Raw genomic sequence first — 22,711 nt, 5'->3', positions numbered from 1 at the left:
CACATTGTGGGGTTTGTCCCTAACTCGCGCCACATCTTGTGTCCTCTTGTCTTGGCTTGTCTTCAGTGATTTATATTTATGTTCTATATGCAGTTTACTTTATGCTGATGTGATTGCTAATATGGAAAAGAAATTAAATAAATTGCTCTAGCATAGAACATACCAAAAATTAACATATGGATAAACCATGTACAAGACACATTCATGGGGTAAACGGACTACAAAATTCGAATAGTCACTATAGACAATTCACAGCTCTGGCAACATTCGGGATGGTTTGTGTACTGGACATCGTAATGGCAATATTTGTCTACAAATTTGAATTTGATTGGATATGGAAAACCATGTAAGGAAAAAATCCAGTCAGTATAGCTTCAATATGGAAATGTACATCTCATTGAAATGAAAATATGCATTTTGTCCCAGATTTGTAAGAGTTTCAACCTCAAGGATGTCCAGTGACGCAGAGAAAATAATCCATTTTTGCGAGTTTTGCTCTTTTTGTTTTTTCAAGTTTATGAGTCGACTGGGATCAAATATATAAGATATAATACCAAATATAATCAAAGTAAGATAGGTGTCACATTCATACTGCATCGAAAATTCATCGAATTTCATGCTAGTGCCGAATTTCTGTACAGCAAAGGCCAATACAGCCGAATCTTGCTACTGTGCTGGACATAGAGACAATAAACAGCCAAAGGAAAAAAAAGAACCACTCTTTACCCAAGGAAGTGGCTCCAACCTGCTCATTAAAAATAGTACAATTCTCTACCCAACAAGTTTCAAATTTTACGCCTCCTATATGTAAAAGGCTAAATATGTCAAGATGTATTATCAAGTTTGTTAGAGAGACAACTCAGTCACATTAGTTACTTTCTTAATGGCACGATACAATACCTTTACTTCAATTGTTGATTTTTAGTTGCCAAATCATGATCAGCTCTGGAGGAAAGGAGTTGGTTGTCCACATCAGAGGATCCCAGTGCACACAGTTTCCCTTTTGAAAGTGCCTCCCAGTGCCGTATCTTTTCCACCACTGGAGATTTTGGTCTTTCATATCCCTCAAAATTTTCACTCCTTTCAGTCTGCAGCATATTCTGAAAAAGTTTGGGACGCGTCTGTATGTTGTCACCTGCCTTGCAGGTCCCAGCTGGTGTATTGAAACAAGGATGGGCAGGATCTCTTTTCCTATAAACTTCTGATTCAGGATGACATACTGGATGATGGTCTTTAAATTCCTGTAAGCACGCAACCTTCCTCCTTGCATACAGTGGAATATTTCGATTTTCCTTTCTTTCAGTATATTTACCTTTACCTTTTTCAAAGTCATTATGATAAACAGTCTGCAATGGATGTTTGTTCCTGTAACTGGCCTGTTGGCTGCATTCCAGCTTTGAATTCGCATGGTGGTGGACTCTCTGAGTTGTGACATCCATTTTCAGATCACTAACTTTAGTAAAATCTTCGCAATATAATGGAGTTTCCACACATTGTTCAGTATCTGAAGTAGGGAATTCAGGCATGAGAACATTCTTACTCCAGGGATCTCTGTTGCTTTGGGAATTATTTATAATCTTCCAGTCATTGTCAAAAGGGTATGCCTTTCCATTGTTTATTTCAATATCAAAGAAATCTTGATCACCATTCTTCATCCTTGTCAAGTTGTTGACAAGATTGAGGCTAGAACTCAAAGACCCTAGATCATATAGATTGCCTTTTTCCTGAATCACATTATCTCTAGTCAAGTTACACACATAAAAGCTGTTTGACTCTTCCTCTGTAGATGTTGAAGCAATGGATTTGTTTCCTGCAAGTTCCCAAAAAATAAAAACCAAATTATTGCATTTTCTGTGGAATGCAAATTTTATAGATAACACTATCCCCAAATAATTTCAAACAACACTTACAGATGAATGCCCATTTCGGTTTTTACAGAGATGAGGATTGGATAAACAGAAGCTCAAGATTACTAGTATATACCAAAAGGCTTCTTGGAGTCTTCCGGGCTCAGTTAAAAGCATGAGAGATTGAAAATTAGGATGCTTTCAAGCATCACTCATGCAAAGTTGTCTGAACGAGAAAATAATAAAGGTTTCTAAAATAGGCATGGAACAAGTTAAATGTTTTAGAAATGGAGGAACTGCAACATCTGAAATATAGATTTATAAGATATGCAAATTAAATACGTGCAACAAAAAACTAAAACTTCTTAGACATGGCTATGGACCATTAACCAAAAGATCTAATCAGATTCTTTAGCAAGGTAACCACTATTATTAGTTTTTCATTCCATAGGTTGTTAATAGAATTGCTATGGCATAGCATGCCAAGGGCGGGGGGGGGAATGGTGGGGTGGTTGTGGAACTCAAAACCTCTCACACATGGATTGGATGAGGATCCTTAACCAAAAGACCAAGCCAGGGTCTTTTGCAAGGGACCCACTATCCCAAGAAAATTCGGGCTAGGGTGGACATGTTGTATAATGCTTTATCTCAATTCAAGAAGATGCTCTACGACAAGAATGAAAGAAACACTATCAGTTGTAGAAATTTCAAAAATCTACCAACAAATCTGAAATTTCCACCTCACTTCAATGAGGCCACAGATACTGCATAGAACTTTTAGCCTTAGGGCTGAACTAACATATTCAGAAATGCACCTGCAAATATCTCAAATCTGTCCACCAATAGTCTATGCACGCTCAAGAAGATAAACACCACAAAATACTTCAACACTAGATCAATGCAATAACCCTTAGGGCACAATCTAATTAAGTATGTAGATTTGAAAATTTAAAAATTACATTCATTAACAGCAAAAATATAATGCCTTCAGATCTGAAGTTTCATCTAAGGCATGCCAAATCATTCAACATTTCAGTCCTCTTGTCTCAATCAATCAGCATATCAAAACAACCATGAAAACTTGTTCAAAACACATGGAAACCAGATCTGAAATCAAATCTACAATAAAAGTATATAGGACAGTGAGGGTATAACTCCTTATTGTCATGCTATGAAGATAAAGTACAATACCTCAATTTTGCCGAAGCTGGTACATCATGTGCTGATTTATTCCAAGCAAGGACTTCCCCAAAGCTTATAAAACCTAGTTAGGGCATCCACAATTATTGCAAACCCTAACCAGCAACAACAAAGTCTAGAAAGACATCCCACCAAGCTATACTAGCCTCTCCAAGAGCTCAACAAGCTAGCATCACACCAACTTTCCAACCCTTAAATCCACATTTTCATCTCACAAGCATTACTCTTTACATGCATCACACAAGCCATGAAACCCTAGTGCATGCCTCTCACAAGCACTATCCTTGTCACAAGAGTAGATTGCTTTTTTTCCAAGATCCTTCAATAGCTAGCATCACATCTCATATTCCATCTTTAAGACACAAGTGATAATAGAGAGTCTCTCTGTTAAGAATTAACATGGGAGAGACGAGGCAAGCAAGATTGCAGAAAAGGCCTAAAGCCTATTTGTTATCGTGTATTGATCTCAAAATCTTCATTTATAATTCATTAATGGCCATTCTAAATCTTCTAGATCTAGATCACATTGACAACTCATCAATGGATCATCATGACACCTCTTCAAGATAAGAAATACAAGTGCATTCTCAAACTTTGTGATTGTCTAGGGACTCACAGTCTAACACTCCCCCCCTCAACCACACGTCTGAATAATTGAACAATACATGTGATAATAAATTTTGTCATCTTCAATTTGAAACTAATGAACTAAGTTTTGATGAAGATATACTTGAAAAACCACCAATATTTGAATGTCTGCAAGTGATCAATTGTCATGTTTGAACATTTTTGTTGAAATGATTGTTGAAGAGACCAATTGCTATGGTGGAATTCTCCATTGTTGATTGAATGTTGATTGATTTCACTTTCAATAGTTGATTCTTGAAAGGATCTATGGTAGGGCTTAGGATTCTTTAGGTGGTGGTTTTTCTAGTTAACCACTAACCATCTTCCATGGAAACTAGTGGTTTAAGGTTTACCACTAACCTATGTGCTTTGAATGATGTAATGGTTTCTGGATTACCACTAATCAATCTTCTTTGAATAAGGTGGTGGTTTTTGGATGACCACTAACCCATTTGACTTCACCAAATTTACTCCCCACCTTAAAGGTGTAGGAGAGTTGCTTTTATCATCGTGCGCCCCTCTTTTAGGTGTGGAGAGTACCATCTTTGACTCTTATTTCTTTACCTTTGTTTTGATTAGGCTATACTGATGTAGTTTTTTCACTTCTTGATTTCATATCCAGGAATTTGTCTTCCCAAAGGATGGAGATCAAAACATGACTCTTCATGTGACCATTTCTCTAACAATGTTGGCACTTTCTATAGATACTTTTAACTTCATTAAGAAATCCGGAACTCACAAACTGAACTGGTTTGGAGTAATATGGAATATAAAATCTATCATCTTTTGTGTAGCCCAATCCATACCAATTTTTGTTAAAGGAGATTTATTCCCAAGGTCTGAAAACCATCTTGGAAAGACTGTTTTCTTGTTCTTTTTCTTCTTCACAATTGCTTATGCTAAAACTGTTGTTGTTTTCCTCTGCTTTATTCATTGATTCCATTAAGTCATCTATATCACATTGAGCATCAATCACCTGTACTATGTCTTGGCTATCAACTTTTGCCATTACTTCAATTGTATCACACGCTGCATCAAGATTTTGAATAATATCATCAGTATCAAATGTTGCATCACTTTGCTTTATGAGCTCTTCCATGCCACAACTTGCATAAACTGTTTGGATGAATTCATGTGTATCACAAGATGCATTAAACTTTTGTATTAGATCTTCTGTATCACAAATTGCATCTATCTTCATTGTAGACACTACATCAATCATATCATCAATCTGATCACGCTTTTCTCTTAATTTAGTTTGAACTTTGAAGTGCCTCAAGTAATTGGTCCTTCATATATATTTCTCTTTGAAGATCTTTCGCAGTGACTAGTGTGTCGGCCATTTGTTCAATTATGGTTCGGTTTTTTTTGCAATTTCCACTCAAGTACTTTAATTTGATTGTGCAATTCATGGTTGCACTCTTGCAAATCTTTAATTTCTTGAGAGGCATTTAGTAGATGTTTTCCACCTTTACCCATCTTTCACTTGACACGCTCGCTTGTCACACTCCCTTGATCACGCTAGCTTGATGTTATGTTACTTTAAGGTGTCGCGTACTATCGATCATGCACACTAGAATCTAGAGTGAATTTTACAATGATTTAATGATGAAAAATTACTTGAATTTTGACCTCCTTATTCAAATTTTAGGAAGGTCACTTTACAACAAATCTTCTTGTGATTAAGTAGAGCAGCAAAAAAAATTTACAAATCTGATGGCATTGAAGCACACAAAATACCTTAGATCCCCCTATTCAAATTTCAGGCTGAATCAAGGTCTTAATAAACAAAAAAGGTCCTTTTTTTTTTTTTGTTTGTTTTGGACTTACCCTTTCACAAAGTACGATTTTCCTCCAAGATGCTATGACTTTCAATTATATAAAAACCTTGATAATACAACTCTTCTTTTTCTTTTTTAAGAAAAAAGTAAAACTTCCTTCTCAAAATCCGAATTTGGTTCCCCTCAACATCTAGATCACTAAATTGAAATATGGGATGCAGATCAGTGAGGAAAAATAGTTTCACAAGTTGCTACACATTCTCCAGGATTTTTGAACCACCAACCAATAAATTTCAAACTCAAACTTTTCACTAACCCTCCATACGTGTTACTGCATGGCAAAAACTATAATAGATACAACTTTTCTGGGAGTACAACCTCAGATCCCACTACCAGCTAGCCTTGAAAAGCAGTGCGTACCTGCAAGTCATTATTCCACAACAAAAATGATGTAAAATCACCAACGAATCTACTCAACAACAACAGACAAAAAGAAGGATGTAGGTGAAAATGCAAATGAGAAGCCGAGTGCTCTGTTGGCGCCCAATTCCAGCAATCTTTCGTATGAGAAGGGTGGGTTCATGCCCATATATTTTACTATGTCAAATCTTGAGAATTTATTAGCACCCATTAGACAACAAAAGTCGAGCTACAATTGAAAGTGCATGAAAATGAACTGTAAAACTGTCCATTGTTACAATAGAAAGCCGACAAAAGATCTGGTCAGAGTCAAAGTTCTACACTCTAGCTATAACATTCGCTACAATATGAGGCTCATAACCCCAACTATTCAACTGGAGTGGCAGTTTCAGATCTGTTTTCTACAACATACAACAAAAAATATGGGGGATAGAGCTACAATGAACAATCTTATCTAAGCTCTGTCTTATGCTTTGCTGGGGTTGGTGCTGGTGAATTGACAGTTCACAACTTGCTACAACGATGATGGTTGAGCCAACAAAGATTTAACATGTCGTAGTGGAGTTTTCATGTTGAGGGTTTGGTGCTGCTGAATACTTATGGTAGATTTAAGTTTAGTGCTATCTCTTCGAATGTGGACCCTCAAATTAGACTATAGATCATCACCCATTGCTGCAGATATGATGTCATTTCACTCCTACTGGCACAAGATCATTCACTGTGTGTGCAGATAGCTTCAAATTTGTGCAAATGAGAGACAAATCACCATCCCTCCTACAGGGCATGAAAATGAACTGTAAAACCGTCCATTGTTACAATAGAAAGCCGGCAAAAGATCTGGTCAGAGTCAAAGTTCTACACTCTAGCTATAACATTCGCTACAATATGAGGCTCATAACCCCAACTATTCAAGTGAAGTGGCAGTTTCAGATATGTTTTCTACAACATACAACAAAAAAGATGGGGGATAGGGCTACAATGAACAATCTTATTTAAGCTTCGTCTTATGCTTTGCTGGGGTTGGTACTAGTGAATCGACAGTTCACAACTTGCTACAACAATGATTGTTGAGCCAACAAAGATTTAACATGTCGTAGTGGAGTTTTCATGTTGATGGTTTGGTGCTGCTGAATACTTATGGTAGATTTACTTTTAGTGCTATCTCTTCGAATGTGGACCCTCAAATTAGACTATAGATCATCACCCATTGCTGCAGATACGATGTCATTTCACTCCTACTGGCACAAGATCATTCACTGTGTGTGCAGATAGCTTCAAATTTGTGCAAATGAGAAACAAATCACCATCCCTCCTACAGGGCTCGTGTTATACCCAATGTGAGAAGAATGATTATTTCATACTGATTAGTTCCTGTTAGACACCTAATCTAGTAAGGGTTGGTGTGGATGAATGTGAACAACCACAAAAGTCCAAGAGACTACTTAGATATGAAAACCAAGGGTCATGAGACCATGTATTAATATGTACATCTTTGTGAATAGAATGTATTCCACATTTATATTAATCTATTGTTTACATTCGTGTGTTTAACAGTTCCCTTGTCCAGTATTTGAATCTCCTTGGCCTCCCCACCAAGCGGAGGCTGAAGTCAATATGTATACAAAAAACTGTGTAACAGATTATTACCTGTGGACCGACGAGTAGTCCCAGAAATAAAAATAATAGTAGGGCAATCACTTTCAAGATAACGATTACACATAGAGGACTAAAACATACCTCATTATGAGAAAATTTAATCAAATCTGAAAACCTAAGTGAAAGGTAAGTCCAATCTAGCTCTGATTGGAGCGCATCACTTCTACAACAACACCACATGATGAAAAAAAGAAATGCACTTCCAGATCCATGTTACATTCTTGCAAAGAGTGGAAGGAATGGAAAGAAGGAACCAGCTAGTGCCAGTGTGATCCACCAATCACTGTTTAAGGAGACAAACTCCATCATGTCCTCAATATTTGTGAATTGTATAGGAGGCCACAATCTGAGAGTTACTGAACTGTTACAAGGCCAAAACTGAATACTCTCCCACAACTTTTCCCGAGCCTTCAAATTTTATATTTGAATATTTCCAATACAAGATGCACAAAAGCACCTACAACAGGCTGTAATTCTATTTATTTTATTTTTTTTAATTATTTTTTTTCAGTTCTAGGATCCTTCAAACACAAGAGATATCAACTACCAAAAACAAATGTCACTGAAAATCAACAAATTATCTCAGACTTTCTTTAGCAAATCTTGGCTCCTTGCTCCAATACACAAGCAACAAATTTGAGCTACGAATCTGACTGCATGACAAAAAAAACCCGAACAGTAGACAACCTTCATACTTCACCTTCTATGGATCACTATCATAGAACAACCTTGCTCTGATAATAACAAGCTCTAGCCTCTTATATCTTCGCTAGCCATGGCTCTGATACCATGTTAAGAATTAACATGGGTGAAACGAGACAAGCAAGATGGTGGAAAAGGCCTGAAGCCTATCTGTTATCTTGTATTGATCTCAAAAGATTCCTTCATAATACATCAATGACCATACTAGATCTTCTAGATCTAGATCATAGTACCACAATGACAACTCATCAGTGGATCATCATGACACCTCGTCAAGATAAGAATACAAGTGTAATTCTCGGACTTTGTGATTGTCTAGGGACTCATAGTCTAACACTCTCCACCCTTTATATGATTAGGTGAAGGGGGCCAGTGATAATACATGGAATCTAGACTACATCCACAAGGAAACCCTAGGCTAAGTTAGCAACAAAGTTGCAGGTGGAGTGTTACAGTAACCATGAATGCCACATGGCATGACAAGGTTTGTACAACCTACAAGGTAGTGCACCCTCAAATCCTAGGCGCCTTCATGTCTGTTGAGAAATCTATAGGGCAGTAGTTAGAATGATTTCTCTTTACTTGATAACTGCTTGTGATATCTTTTTACTTTTTCTTACCTGTTAGCTTCTTCTCTTTATATCATGTATTTCTTATCATCAAACAACTACCAAAACAACAAGAACAATAGTACACAAGAACACAGGATATAGGCTGCAAGTTGTTGAGAAATCAATGCTAGTAGAATTAGGGTTAGATTTCTCTTCCTTGATAATTACTTGTGAATTATGTTGGCTTCTTTTATTTCTTTATTATATTATCTTTCATCAAGCAATTACCAAATTATCTGTGAAGATCACAAGAACAAGAGACACAAGATGTAGGCACTCTGCCAGGGCAAAACCCCTATCTAGGGCAAAACCCAATCAAACTTCTTCCTTCAATGGTTAAGACGAGATAATCCAAGACTCTTCAACCTAGACACAAACCTCCGCCAACCACCAAGTCAGCCCTTCCTTCCAACAACTTCGATCTAGATCTTCGACCTATAAAACCAGAATTTCGACCTTCCCAGCAGTAGAACTTCGACCTAGCACATTCAAAATTTCGACCTTCCCAGTAGCAGAACTTCAACCCAACACATTTAGAATTTCGACCTTCCCAGCAGCAGAACTTCGACCCAACAAATAGCTCAGTAACCTCACATAAAAGAGAGAGAGAGATAGCCCAAAAACTTCGACTTGCAATTCTTCCTTCTTCTCCTTGAACTTCGCACTTTTTCTGCACTCCCTTGATGTGTATCGAACTTGTTGAGTTGATGTCCAAATACATCGAACTGTTCTTGTATATATAGCCTTTTTTGTGGGTCGAATTGTCCTCTTGTAGGCCGACTTCATCAGGCAAGGGCCGACTTGGTGTGGAGGTGACAAATTACATTTTTTACTCAATAGTAATAGGAAAGCCCAAGAAGGGTCTCATTAAATGGACGATGGCTCTAATGACTCAGTATAAAACCTAGTAGTCCACAATGGGGACTTGACCTATAAAATGATGACCCAAGCATGAAAACCATGCTTTAATAAGTCACTGTAATAATAATAAAAAGTTCTTTTTCATTCTTTGACTCAAATATAAATATGAAGACCAAACCTAGTTACATTCTTCAACACTCCCTCTTAACTACGGAGGTATTCATGATTTACACATGTATATACAAGTACAAGGAAGATCTCAAAACACAAGAACTACGAAGAACTTCGGCACACACGGTGCCATGGACTAGATTCCTGACCAGGGCAGTCTATTTGGGTGGGACTAAGATGGATGGACTAAAGCTTTCAGCCTCTCTAGGTACCATTAGGCTTACTTGCTAACCATCAACCCAAGGAACTAGGTGCGTAATGCAAGGTCAGAGCTCTAAGACCAACGCCATCCTCCCTGCTTTGGGAACTAGACATCAACACATATGTTGTCCAAATGTCCTCCGGAATTTTATATCACACAAGATGCCTCCTCAAGTCTCTTCCAAACACCTTTCGTTAACGCAATCAATATATCAACCAAACCAAACATGCTTCTCAAATATTCAAACTTCTTATTAGGAAGAGACTTTGTTAACACATCAACTACTTGTTCGTCGGTCAAAACATACTGTAGCTTCATGATCCCATCTTGTACCAAACTTCTAATATAGTGATACTTATTGTTGATATGTTTCATCCTTCCATGGAAAACAAGATCTTCAGACATCTTAATACTGCTTCGATGATCACAATTTATCACAGTAGGGCTTGGAGGTTTCTCAAACAAATCTGATAAAAGTTTTCTCAACCATACAACCTCCTTTCCTACTTCACATGCAGCCACATACTCAACTTCAACACTACTTAAAGCAACAGGATCTTGCTTTCTACTCATCCATGAAATCATCGCAGATCCCAAACTAAAACATCCACCAATAGTGCTTCTTCCATTAGTCTCACTGCACCCCAGTCAGAGTCTGTATAAGCTATCAGCTTGACTTCCTTGCTATCATACTTTAGGCAGTGATGAATAGTACCACGTAGATATCTTAATATATGCTTGGTAGCTATCCAATGATCATGACGAGGCTCCAACTGAAATTGACTAAGAATGTTCACAACAAAACATATATCCGGTCTAGTGTTTACCAAATACATCAGAGAACCCACCAACTTTCGATAGGTGGTAGGATCTACGAGACTTGAGTCAGAGCTTCTTAACTTCTTGAGATTGGTGATCATGGGAGTAGTCATGGGCTTGGAATCCATCATACCAAATTTCTGCAACAACTTAATTATATACTTTCCTTGCCCTAGATAAATCTCCCTAGGTTTCTGCCATACTTCCAATCCTAGGTAATAATGCATCAGACCCAGATCCTTCATCTCAAACTCAGCTGCTAGCATCTTCTTGCATTCTTGTATCCTTCGCTCTACACCTGTAATAAATAGATCATCCACATATAGTAGAATAATGACTGGCTCATTATCCACAACCTTGATATAGAGATTTGGATCAACAAAACTTTTGACGAACCCGATTCTTAGAAGGTATGCATCCATTCTTGCATACCATGCCCTAGGAGCTTGCTTCAAACCATATAGGGCCTTCTTGAGTCTACAAACATGAGTGTCTTTGCCATTTATTTCAAAGCCTTCAGGTTGTTCAATGTATACTTCTTCATCGATGGTTCCATTTAGAAATGTTGTTTTTACATCCATTTGATGGATATTCCATCCCATTGTTGCAACCAACGAAACCAAAGATCTTATAGTAGTATATCTTGCAGTAGATGCAAAGGTTTCTTCATAGTCTATGCCTTCCTTTTGAGAGAAACCCCTTGCAATGAATCTAGCTTTGTACTTGTCTATGCTTCCATCAATAGTGTGCTTGATCTTGTAGATCCATTTAGAGGTGACAACCGATTTGTCACTTGGTCTAGGAATGATTTCCCAAACCCCATTCTTCATGATGGATTGATATTCTTCTTGCATAGCCTTCTTCCATACTTCTTGATGAGCAACTTCCTCAAATGTAGTTGGTTCAACTTCTATTAGTTTTGTCATGTATGCAACATATCCAGAATATCTTTTTGTCTTTTGCTTTCTCTAAAAGTTCCTTTCACAGCTCGATGTCCTTCAGCATCTTCAAGAGTAGCTTTTAATCAATTTAGCCTCTTCCTTGTGTCGGGTATGATTACAGGTTGAATAGGCTCACTTGGCCCTTCTTCTTCTTCCTGATTTGTAGTAGGATTGTCGTGATGCTCTTCTTCGAATAGTGGTATGTCTTCGTCATCAGAATCAATAGGAATATCTTTGGATCTTTTGTAGGCATGATTTTCATCAAATATAATGTCCTTGCTTACTTCAATATGTCTTCCTTCCTTGATGTAGATTCTATATGCCTTTGAAGAAGATTGTAGCCAACAAAAATCCCTTTAATGCTTGTAGAATCTAGCTTCTTTCGTTTGTCCTTTGGAACATGGATATAGGCAGGACATCCAAAGATTCAGAGATGGTCCACACATGGCTTCCTTCCTGTGAATGCTTCTTCAGGTGTCATATTATCGAGGATTCTATGAGGACTTCTATTTTGTATATATACAACAGTCATTACAGCTTCTCCCCATAGAAATTTAGGAATATCTTGATAAAAAATCATTGTTCGTATACATTCTTCAAGTGTTCTATTTTTCCTTTCTGCAACTCCATTTTGTTCAGGATTGTAGGGAACAATGAGCTCCCTCTTAATTCCTGCTTCTTTGCAATATGCAATTATTTCTTTTGAAGTGTATTCTCCACCATTATCGGATCTCAAAGTATTTATTCTTCTTTCAGTTAAGGTCTCTACTTCAGACCTAAATTCCTTGAACTTTTCAAATACTTCGTCTTTGTTTTGAGTAGATAGAGCCATGTCTTTCTAGAGTGATCATCAATGAAGGTTACATAATAAAGACGACCTAGAAGTGATTTGTCAGACATAGGTCCACCCACATATGAATGAATAAGGTCCAATATTTCTTTAGACCTTGTTTCATTGCTTGTAAATGGCTTCCTTGTATTCTTTCCCAAGGCACATCCCTTGCATATTCCTTCACGATCTTCTTTAATATTGGGAATGCCATTTACCAATTTATTGAGAGAGGGAATAACCTTGTAATGTAAATGTCCATATCTTCTATGCCATAGTTCAATGGGATTGATTTCCATGTGAACTAGGGCTTGAGGAGATGGCGTTCTTACTCTATATAGACTTCCTTCCCAAATTCCAATAACCCTAGCTTTATCAATGCATGAATATTTACCCCAAGCCAAAAATTTTCCGTCTACAAAAGCAACTCTATCACCTTTATCTTCTAAGCAAGAAATTGAAAGTAAATTCTTTTTCAAACTTGGAACATAGAGTATATTGTTGAGATAAAGATTTGCTCCATTGTCCAACTTAAAAGAAGTTGATCCCAAGACTTTCACAACATAGCTTTTGTTGTCTCCCAGTTCCACTGCACGAGAAGATTGTTCCTTTGATAGAGTGTGAAGTTGTTTGCTATTTCCTGTCATGTGCCTTGATGCTCCACTATCAATAATCCATGCATTGTCATCATTGAGTGAACCTGTGAGTACAACCAAAAACCCTTTCCTTTTGACCTTGTTGAATAAGTTGTAGATGATTCTTTTGATCTAACTTCCTATAATATTGAATCCCATTTTCAAGTACCTTATCATAGAGGGAGTAGTCCTTTCTTTCAAGCCAATAGAGTGATCTCTAATCTTCCTTGACCTTAGCTCTGACACCATGTTGAGAAATCAATGCTTATAGAATTAGGGTTAGATTTCTCCTCCTTGATAATTACTTGTGAATTATGTTGGCTTCTTTTATTTCATTATTATATCATCTTTCATCAAGCAATTACCAAATTATGTGTGTATGAAGATCACAAAAACAAGAGACACAAGATGTAGGCACTCTGCCAGGCAAAACCCCTATCTAGAGGAAAACCCAATCAAACTTCTTCCTTCAGTAGTTAAGACAAGATAATCCAAGACTCTTCAACCTAGACACAACCTCCTCCAACCACCAAGTCAGCCCTTCCTTCTAGCAACTTCGATCTAGATCTTCAACCTTGCAATAGCAGCGCTTCGACCTAGCAAAACCAGAATTTCGACCTTCCCAACAACAGAACTTCGACCCAACACATTTAGAATTTCAATCTTCCTAATGGCAAAACTTCGACCCAGCAAATAGCCCAATAACTTCGCATAAAAGAGAGAGAGAGAGATAACCTAGAAACTTCGACTTGCAATTCTTCCTTCTTCTCCTTGAACTTCACACTTTTTCTGCACTTCCTTGATGTGTATCGAACTTGTTGAGTTGATGTCCAAATAGATCGAACTGCTCTTGTATATATAGCCTCTTTTGTGGGTCGAATTGTCCTCTTGTAGGCCAACTTGGTGTGGAGGTGAAAAATTACATTTTTGACTCAATAGTAATTCTTTTTACATGATTGAAAAGCCCAAGAAGGGTCTCATTAAATGGACAATGACTCTAATGATAGTATAAAACCTAGAAGTCCACAATGGGGACTTTGACCTATAAAATGATGACCCAAGCATGAAACCCATGCTTTAATAAGTCATTGTAATAATAATACAAAATTCTTTTTTATTCTTTAACTCAAATATAAATATGAAGACCAAACCTAATTACATTCTTCAACACAAGCCAGGGCCAAAACCTCTCCAACTTGAGAGGAAACCCGTAAATCTCTTCTCTTCTTACAGATTCTTCAATTGACGAATTCCAATACCTCTAGACCAAGACCAAGTCCGACCTTACTGATGATATGCTTCCCTTGTCTAAGTCAAACCCAGTCAAATCTCTTCCAGCAGCACAACTTCAACTTCTAGCTATAGTTTTTTGGCCTCTACTACAAGTCTAAAATTTTCGGCCTTCCCAGCAACAACGGTTGCCACATGTGTGAGCTTGTTCTAGCCTTTCAAGGGATCTTCAGACCTTCACTTGACTTTCTCCTTCTTCTAGGGCTTGAGGATGACCTAATGAGCCTTTCGTTGACCTTCTTTCTGCACTTTCTTCAATTTCGATCTTGCAGCAACAAAACCTAACCAACAACAGAAACCCTAGCCTTCCTTCACACGTGTGAGAGAGAATGAGCCCAAAAACACTTCTTCTTCGTCCTTCTTCTTTGCTAGCCTTCTTGTCCTTCTCCTTCAAGTAGATGATGAGAAGTGAGTGAGTGAACAAATGAGGTCGAGTTCCCTCCTTTATATAGGCTTCTAAGGTGGACGTGGCTCCTCAAATAGGTTGATTTCTTATCTGCTAGGTTGACTTGGTCTTGTAAGGTATTTTGACACTTTTAATCACAAAAATAATTCTTTTTACAAGTTACAATGTGCCCGATGTTGATTTCTAGTAGTATCAGATGTGCTCTAAGCCTCAAAATTTGCAGGGAGGCTAGGACACATGTATTCCATAATACCCAGAATCGTTTTGGGAAATTCCACCCGGAGACACTTTTATCAAAATAATTAATTATCTTTAATGGGCGCCTAAATCTAAACTTAGGAAATTAAAATAATTAAGGAGTATTAATTAAACTAGGGGTGAAAATTCTAGAAGAAGGCGAGGATCAAGCCAAAATGATCTGAGCCATTGATTGATCAATGAGAGGATTATAAGAAGAGGCTTGCTGGGCATTTGGAAAACACATCGAGTGAGAGATCAAAGATCGATTTTCTAAAGAGAGCAGCGCAACAGTTGTTGGAGAAGTGATCGAGGTGATTTCTTGCAATGAGGGGCAGGGATAGTTTCTGGAGGAAGTTTTCCTAATCTGAAGAGTACAAGGCAGAGAGGGTAGAAACACGTCCAGAGAGGCTAACACAGGGCCACACAGAGCTACGTTGTGGCAGTGCAGAATTTCAGAGGGAGTTCAGAATTCTGCTAAGGAACAATCAGGATCTAGTGCCGAACTTGGGGTGTGAGACCGGGAGGCCAGAGTGCCGAAGTTTCTAGCTTGCAGAGGATCGAGAGGAGATGCAACACAGTCCAAGCAGCAGTGACGCAGTGACTACGTGGGTGTGGCGCAGTACTGCGAAGAGGCTCATCTCCTACGCAGATCAAGTTGAAGAATCTAGGGCAATCAAAATTAATGAGATTCTTCTTTAGCATGATAACAATTTGTGAAGTTCTTTTGCAATTTTATCTTAGCTTGATCTTCATATTATTATTAGTATGTGTTTGCTTCATCAAACTGCTATCAAAAACAAAAGAGACAAGAACACAAAGTATTTGGCTTTCTGCCAGGGCCAAAACCTCTCCCTCTTGGAGAGGAAAACCCGCACAAAATTCTTCTTATAGAGATTCCAATTGACGAATACCAAGACCATGACCCTTGACCTGCTATGCCACTCCAAGACCAAGACACCAATCCTCTTCTCTGTCACTGCTGAGATCATCCTCATTGTTGCACCATTGAGGCCATCACTACTGCATCACTGAGATCTTCATTATTGCTTCTTCACCATGTCAACGAGGTCCCTTGTCTTCATTGAGGTCTTCATTGTTACATCACTGATATCATCACTGCCTATATCATCGAGGCCATCACTGTGATCCTTACAACACTGCTGCACCTTCATCCAGATCATTACTGCTGCTTCGCATAACACTTTTTGCCTTAAGATCTGTATATACATCTCTGAGAGCTATACTGAGATCTTCATCAAAATTTGATCTTGAACCTAACACGATTATGACCAAGATCATGATTACCATCATCCATAATATATGCCAAGACAGAGTGTCACTGTGAGAACTCCACATATGCTTAGATCGTGACTGCATCTATATGCTGAGACAAGGTGAGTCACTGTGAGATCTTTTCATCATGCGTATATGACTGAGATCTTAGTCATCATAGATATGTTGCATCTATCTGGAATGTCGAGACTGTTAGAGAGTGTATCTCTCTATCCACAAGTGACTGTGTCTTAGAGTGAATGCCGAGATAGTATACTATTGTAGGAGAACCGAGATACATATATATATGCCGAGGCTGTTAGGTGACAGGTCTGAATACTTTTCATTGTAATACCGAGACTTTACTTGTCACAATTATGCCGAGACTGTCTTACTGTTCCATGCCTCTCCATCTGAAGTCCTGAACAGCTGCCTTCCTGAAATGCGTATCTCTGCTCCTATACCCATCTGAGATCTCCTTCCTGCACCTCATACCCAATCGAAATTTCAGACAAGGATGCGAGTTTTGTGCTTCCTTTTGTGGATACCTCGACAGGGTATTTATAGAAGCTTGTCTCCATATTTGAGCCGACTTCAACAAGTGAAACATTGTGTCTATTTCCTTGAGCCGACATGACTGTATTTTATATATTTAATTCAATTTTGAAGCTGACATGGTGATCTCCTTGTCGTTTTGCTTTACTCTTAGAGGATTGATCTTTGCCTTGGAGGGCTACTCTAGGCTTGAATATATTTTACATAGGCTCATGAGGAGCTCCTTCATACATGACTTGACTCTTTGACATATTAATAAATCCTAAAGACATCAAGAAGAAGTCTTTGACCTAATGACACTTCTTGCTCATGAAACCCATGCAGCAAGACATACAAAATAAATTTATTTTCTTTTATTACATCATTTACAAAGATCAAATCATTATGAAGACCAAACCTAGTTACACTTTCTTCAACAGATCAGTGATGAATCTTCCAGTGATAGGGTGAGATCATCTCACTACCTTTTGAACCAGTTAGATCTCTGTATAGGATTGCCAGTTTAGGCATCTGAAGAATTGTATTAAGAAAACTACTGCTTAATAATACAAACCCTCAACTGTTGCACCAGTTTTCTCGCATTGGGTTTTTCCGGGGACATTTGTCCAAAAACAATGGTGTCCATTGTGTGTTATGTATTTCTTCTTGCTCAGTTATTGTTTCCACAAATAATTTAATTAGTGAAGGCTGAAGTGTATTGGTTTCGATATTTGGCATAGAACACAATAAATAATTTGTTCATTTATTTAACAAATAGAAGAAACTTAATCAGTTGTTGTAGTAGTGATTCGGGGATTCCAAATTTTCAAAAGGTATCAAAGCACAGGTGAATCAAGAGAGCAGACTGGAAGAGCCCAACATTGAAGAGAAGAAGTGAGATCGAAGTGTTGCATTGGCAGTAGATCGAATCCCCAGAGGGATTGCAAGATTCTCAAAGGAAAATCTCTCTCTGAGTGAGTTGACAGAGAGGTAAGATTTACAGATCGAGATTTGTCAACAATAGAGGGAGCAACGCAGCAAAAGCTTCAGCGCAGAGCAGTCTTCAGGTGAGACGTAGTTTTCTACTATAGTTGCTGGGGTAGAAAAGCGTCAGAAGAAGGAAGGAGACACTTTTTGAGGGAATTTCTTCCTCAAAGAATCCCTAGCCAGGGAATTCGATTTATAAATTGTTGAGGAGCAGCAGATCTACTAACTCTAGCAGGGAGTGCGTAGGCCAGCCTAGCAACATCGCAGAGGAGAGAGGAGGCAGTTCGACATTTTGTTGTCAGAGATGGCAGCTAATGGGTCGATAGTGTGGTAGCTGAACCTACAAATGTGGATCCACTCAAGAAGTACAAGGTTGAAATGGTGAAGGCCAAGCGGTTGATCCTCGACGGAGTGAGGGATCATGTTGTGTGTCACATTGCTGGAAAAGTGTTAAAATTGGCAACTAGGGCCAAACTCCGTGTGGGTCATCTTATTTATGGCAGCTGATATTTTTCTTGGACTCCTCTCATCAAGAGGTGTAGGATTGATCTAAAGATCATCTGATTCCAATAAGTATTCATGGAGTTATGAATTTATTTGTGTTATAAGACAATTCGTCAAAGTCGGCCAACAACCAAATAACCCACACATGTGCTCAACGTTTTAGTATAAAAGGAGGTGACTTGATAGTCATTTCTACACACACTTCACTCTTGATTTCTCTCCACTTGTTCTGGGTTTTAGTGGCAAGAGAGATCTAGATGATGAAGCCCTAGACGCAGTCAAGAAGGAGGCCTACACGCTGCCCTATACGCTGGTCTCTACAAGCCCTAGATGCAGTCAAGAAGGAGGCCTACACGCTGCCCTATACGCTGGTCTCTACAAGCCCTAGACGCAATCAAGGAGGAGGCCTACACGCTGCCCTATACATTGGTCTCTACAAGCCCTAGAGGCAGTCAAGAAGGAGGTCGACACGTTGCCCTATACGCTGGTCTCTACAAGCCCTAGACGCAGTCAAGAAGGAGGCCTACACACTGCATTATACGCTAGTCTCTACAAGCCCTAGACGCAGTCAAGAAGGAGGCCTACACGCTGCCCTATACACCGGTCTCTACAAGCCCTAGACGCAGTCAAGGAGGAGGCCAATACAAACCCTAATCGCAAACAGAAAGGGTCTAGGAATAACGTGGAAGGTCTACTACAGGAGGCCGAGTTTGGTGATTGTCTTAAGGCTGAAATCTAGGGCCGAGAGGGCAAGCTGCTAGGTCGAGTAGAGGAGGAGCTGAACGCTGGAAATTAAGTGACTGTTTGGGCATGTTGAGGAGACTGAAAGCTATAGCAAGCTAGGCCGCAGGCCATAACAAGCTGTTGGAGTTATTCTAGGGCTGCATTGAGGTGGACAGACCCTCAAGAGGTCAACGTGGTATGGAGGAGCCTCTCCTAGGTTGGACGTAACACTAGAGGGCTAGTATTGTTGACTAACAGTGGGACAACAGTGTTAGTAGTGTGACAACATGGTGCAACAATGTCACAAGGCATAACAATGCCACATAGGAGTAGCAATGGCACAATGGGACAACAACAACAACAACAGTATAACAAGCAAGGTGCAACAAGCACATGGGGGCAAGCATGGTGCTGCAAGTACATTGGGACAACATAACAAGCGAGGTGCAGCAAACACATGGTGGCAAGCATGGTGCTGCAAGCACATTGGGACAACAGTATAACAAGCTGTTGAAGTTTCTAAGTTTACTTAGCTTAGAAACCCTTCATGCACTTTTCTGATTTATTCCTACCTACTTGTTATTTTTCTTTAACAAGTTATTTACAAAGTAAATACTAAAAATAAAAACCAATGCATGCTCAACATATTACATATTAGCAACTAAAATAAACAAGAACAAACACACCACATGACACCATTATTTTTGGACCAATGTTCCCGAAAAAACCCAATGCGGGAAAATTGGTGCAGCTATCTAAGGGTTTTCTTATTAAGCAATATCATAGTACAATCTGAGTGCCGAAACTGGCCTACCCAACAGAGAATTTCCTTAGCAACTATACCTCATAGTTTGGGAGAAATCTCCCGGCTGAAACCCCGGAAAATCCTTCCGACAGCTCTTCAGCACAAAATTGCTCCTTCAACCCCAGCGTCTGCCCAATTTGGACTGTGTCAGCCCCTCTCTGTCTCACGCTGGCCCTACGTCAGCGTTTCTTGGTCTGCGTCAGCCCCAGGAGGCCCTGCGTCAGCTTTTTTGGGCCTCTGCGTCAGACACGCTGGCCTCACTGGTTCTCTACGCAACACTTGGTTGCCTCTGTGTGGCCCTGCGTGAGCCTTTGCTGGCATTGCATCACTCTCCTTGGCTGTTGCGCTGCTCTCCCGGCACAATCTCTGCCTTCTCTGTTTCTCTGTACTCAATGCCCCTCAGCGGCTCTCCCGATCACTGATTCTATCTCTTTTAGCAAACCCCGCTCTAGAGAATAGAATGACTGATCACTCTGGTGTGATCTCCAAGTGACCCTCAAGCCTCCTCTTATACTTTTCCTATTGACGATTCAATGACCAAGATTAAGTCCCTAATCAACGGCTCAGATTAGATCTGGTTTGATCCATGTCTTTTGGACCACTCTAACACAGATTCATATTAATACACATTAATATTTTATTTTCCCCAAGTTTAAACTTAGCGACTCCATTGAAAATATTAATTATTTTAATATCTCCTGATCTGTTTAGAATTTGCCCAAACTCTTTTTGGGTATTGGAGATCTCATGTGCCCCAACCTCTCCACCAAATTTCGTGGCTAGAGCACATCCGATGCTACCCCAAATCAACACAAGCAAGGTGCAGCAAGCACATGGTGGCAAGCATGGTGCTGCAAGCACATGGGACAACAGTGGCAAACATGGTCCAGCAATGGCACATGATGCAGTACAATGATGGGTACAATCATGATTGGTGAAGCATGATGAGATGGAGCATAGTGATGATGGGTGCAGCGTGGTGCAGCACAGTGAGGTGCAACATGATGATGAGAAGCAACACAATGATAGGTGCAACATGGTGATGGAGTCACCTAGGAGAATTAGTTGAAGCAACATGTCTTCAACTGAGTTTAGCTACCTCATGTATCATCTACTTAGAGATGATTTATGCTCTTACTTAGCATGTATCATATATTTTAATTAACGAAGATATATTATGTATTTATTTGCTTATTTTTATTATTATTATTATTTATTTATTTGTTTGTTTTATTTAACTATCATCTTACATTTACGCTATTTATATTTTATACAAAAGTTAGATCTTCAATTTAACTAATTCCCATTTAATTAAAATTTTTAATTATTAAATTATACATTTTTAACTAATTAATAACGTAAACACATTCTAAAATTATTTCATTTATATAATTATATATTTATATATAGGTATGGTCATCTTCCTTTTAATGATCAATTTGACTTTTTGAATGTCCCTAAGTCAAAGCTAGCCGTTGATCTAGATAGCCGTTGGAGGCCCTGCTTAGACGATGAGCCACACTTGCTGGTTCGAAACGCGTCGACAAAGGTCTTTCTATATGTGATTTACGCCGAAGCTCTTCTTATAAGTCAAAGTGTCGACTTCTGTTGTATATGTACTATCTCTCTCTCTCTCTCTGTTGAACTATTGAAGAACATATAAGAAGAATTGATCAAGGGTTTCCCCACATTGGGGTTCGTCCTTGGCTAGCGCCACATCTTGTGTCCTCTTGTCTTGGCTTGTCTTCTGCAATCTATGTTTATGTTCTATCTACAATTTACTTTAATGCTGATGTGATTGCTAATCTGAAAAAGATATTGAACTAACTGTGAAAATTGAAATAAATTGCTCTAAGCATAATAGAACATACCTAAAATTAACATGGTATCAGAGCTGAGGTGAAGACAAAGCCCAAGCAAGAGTGAAAGAGAAATCACCGAAGACAGTTGGGAAAGGACAAAAGGCTCAATGGGTTCCTCATCCCTATTCAAATTCACCAACGGTGAAGTCGAAGCAGAGAACATTATCAGAATGGCGCAACGGAAGCTTCTAATGGCCCACCTAAAGATCACTTCAATGGGAAGTCCGGATCTAAGGGTGGAAGGAAAAGCAAAATGCCTTGTTTCTAACAAGTTCAACCATTATGGGAAGGAGTGTCCGAATAATATGAACACATCACTTAATGATGATAACAATCATTCTAGGGACATCTTCAATGATCAGAGGAATGACAGGTAATGCAGGTCATCAAGGAAACAATCGACTTTTCAAAGAAAGCAAGGAACCCCAGGTATGAAGAATCAAATGTTGTTTCTGATAAGATAAAGAAGCGTTATCTTGTATTGACCCTCTCCTTCAGTCTCTTTGGGAATCTGGCTTATTGATTGTAGTGCTTCAAGGCACTTCATCGGATAGAAGGGTGCTCTCTCTAATTTGGTAGAGATGGAAACAATCGTGGGATTATACTTGGAGAGGGTGTAGGGAATGTTACCCCTCAATTGGATGAGGGTAACTCAATTCATTTACAGAATCTCTTTTATGTACCTAATCGCAAGAAGAACCTGGTGTCCATTTCGGCAATGAAAATCAAAGGTTTCAGGGTGGCATTCATCGATGGAAAGTTACGTGTTTGAAAATAGAATTTTCA

At 38.9% G+C, this 22,711-nt stretch overlaps 1 protein-coding gene across 6 annotated transcripts in view; it reads right to left on the bottom strand.

Moving 5' to 3' along the window:
• Positions 1-580: 580 nt before the first annotated feature.
• LOC149231553 (uncharacterized) overlaps positions 581-22,711 on the bottom strand; it is a 126,837-nt gene continuing 104,706 nt past the window's right edge. For all 6 annotated transcript variants that reach the window (XM_089379247.1, XM_089379249.1, XM_089379246.1 and 3 more), the window contains one exon: positions 581-1,810. In XM_089379247.1, coding sequence (XP_089235373.1) covers positions 903-1,810 — 908 coding nt within the window. In that variant the 3' untranslated portion in view covers positions 581-902. The remainder of the gene's footprint in view (positions 1,811-22,711) is intronic.

The sequence above is a fragment of the Pinus tabuliformis genome, chromosome J (genome assembly GCF_031772625.1).
Source record: "Pinus tabuliformis cultivar Carrire ecotype Pingquan chromosome J, CPIR1, whole genome shotgun sequence".
NCBI classification, from domain to species: domain Eukaryota; kingdom Viridiplantae; phylum Streptophyta; class Pinopsida; order Pinales; family Pinaceae; genus Pinus; species Pinus tabuliformis.
Note: the sequence above shows the minus strand (reverse complement) of the source record. Positions and strands in the feature narration are given on the sequence as shown.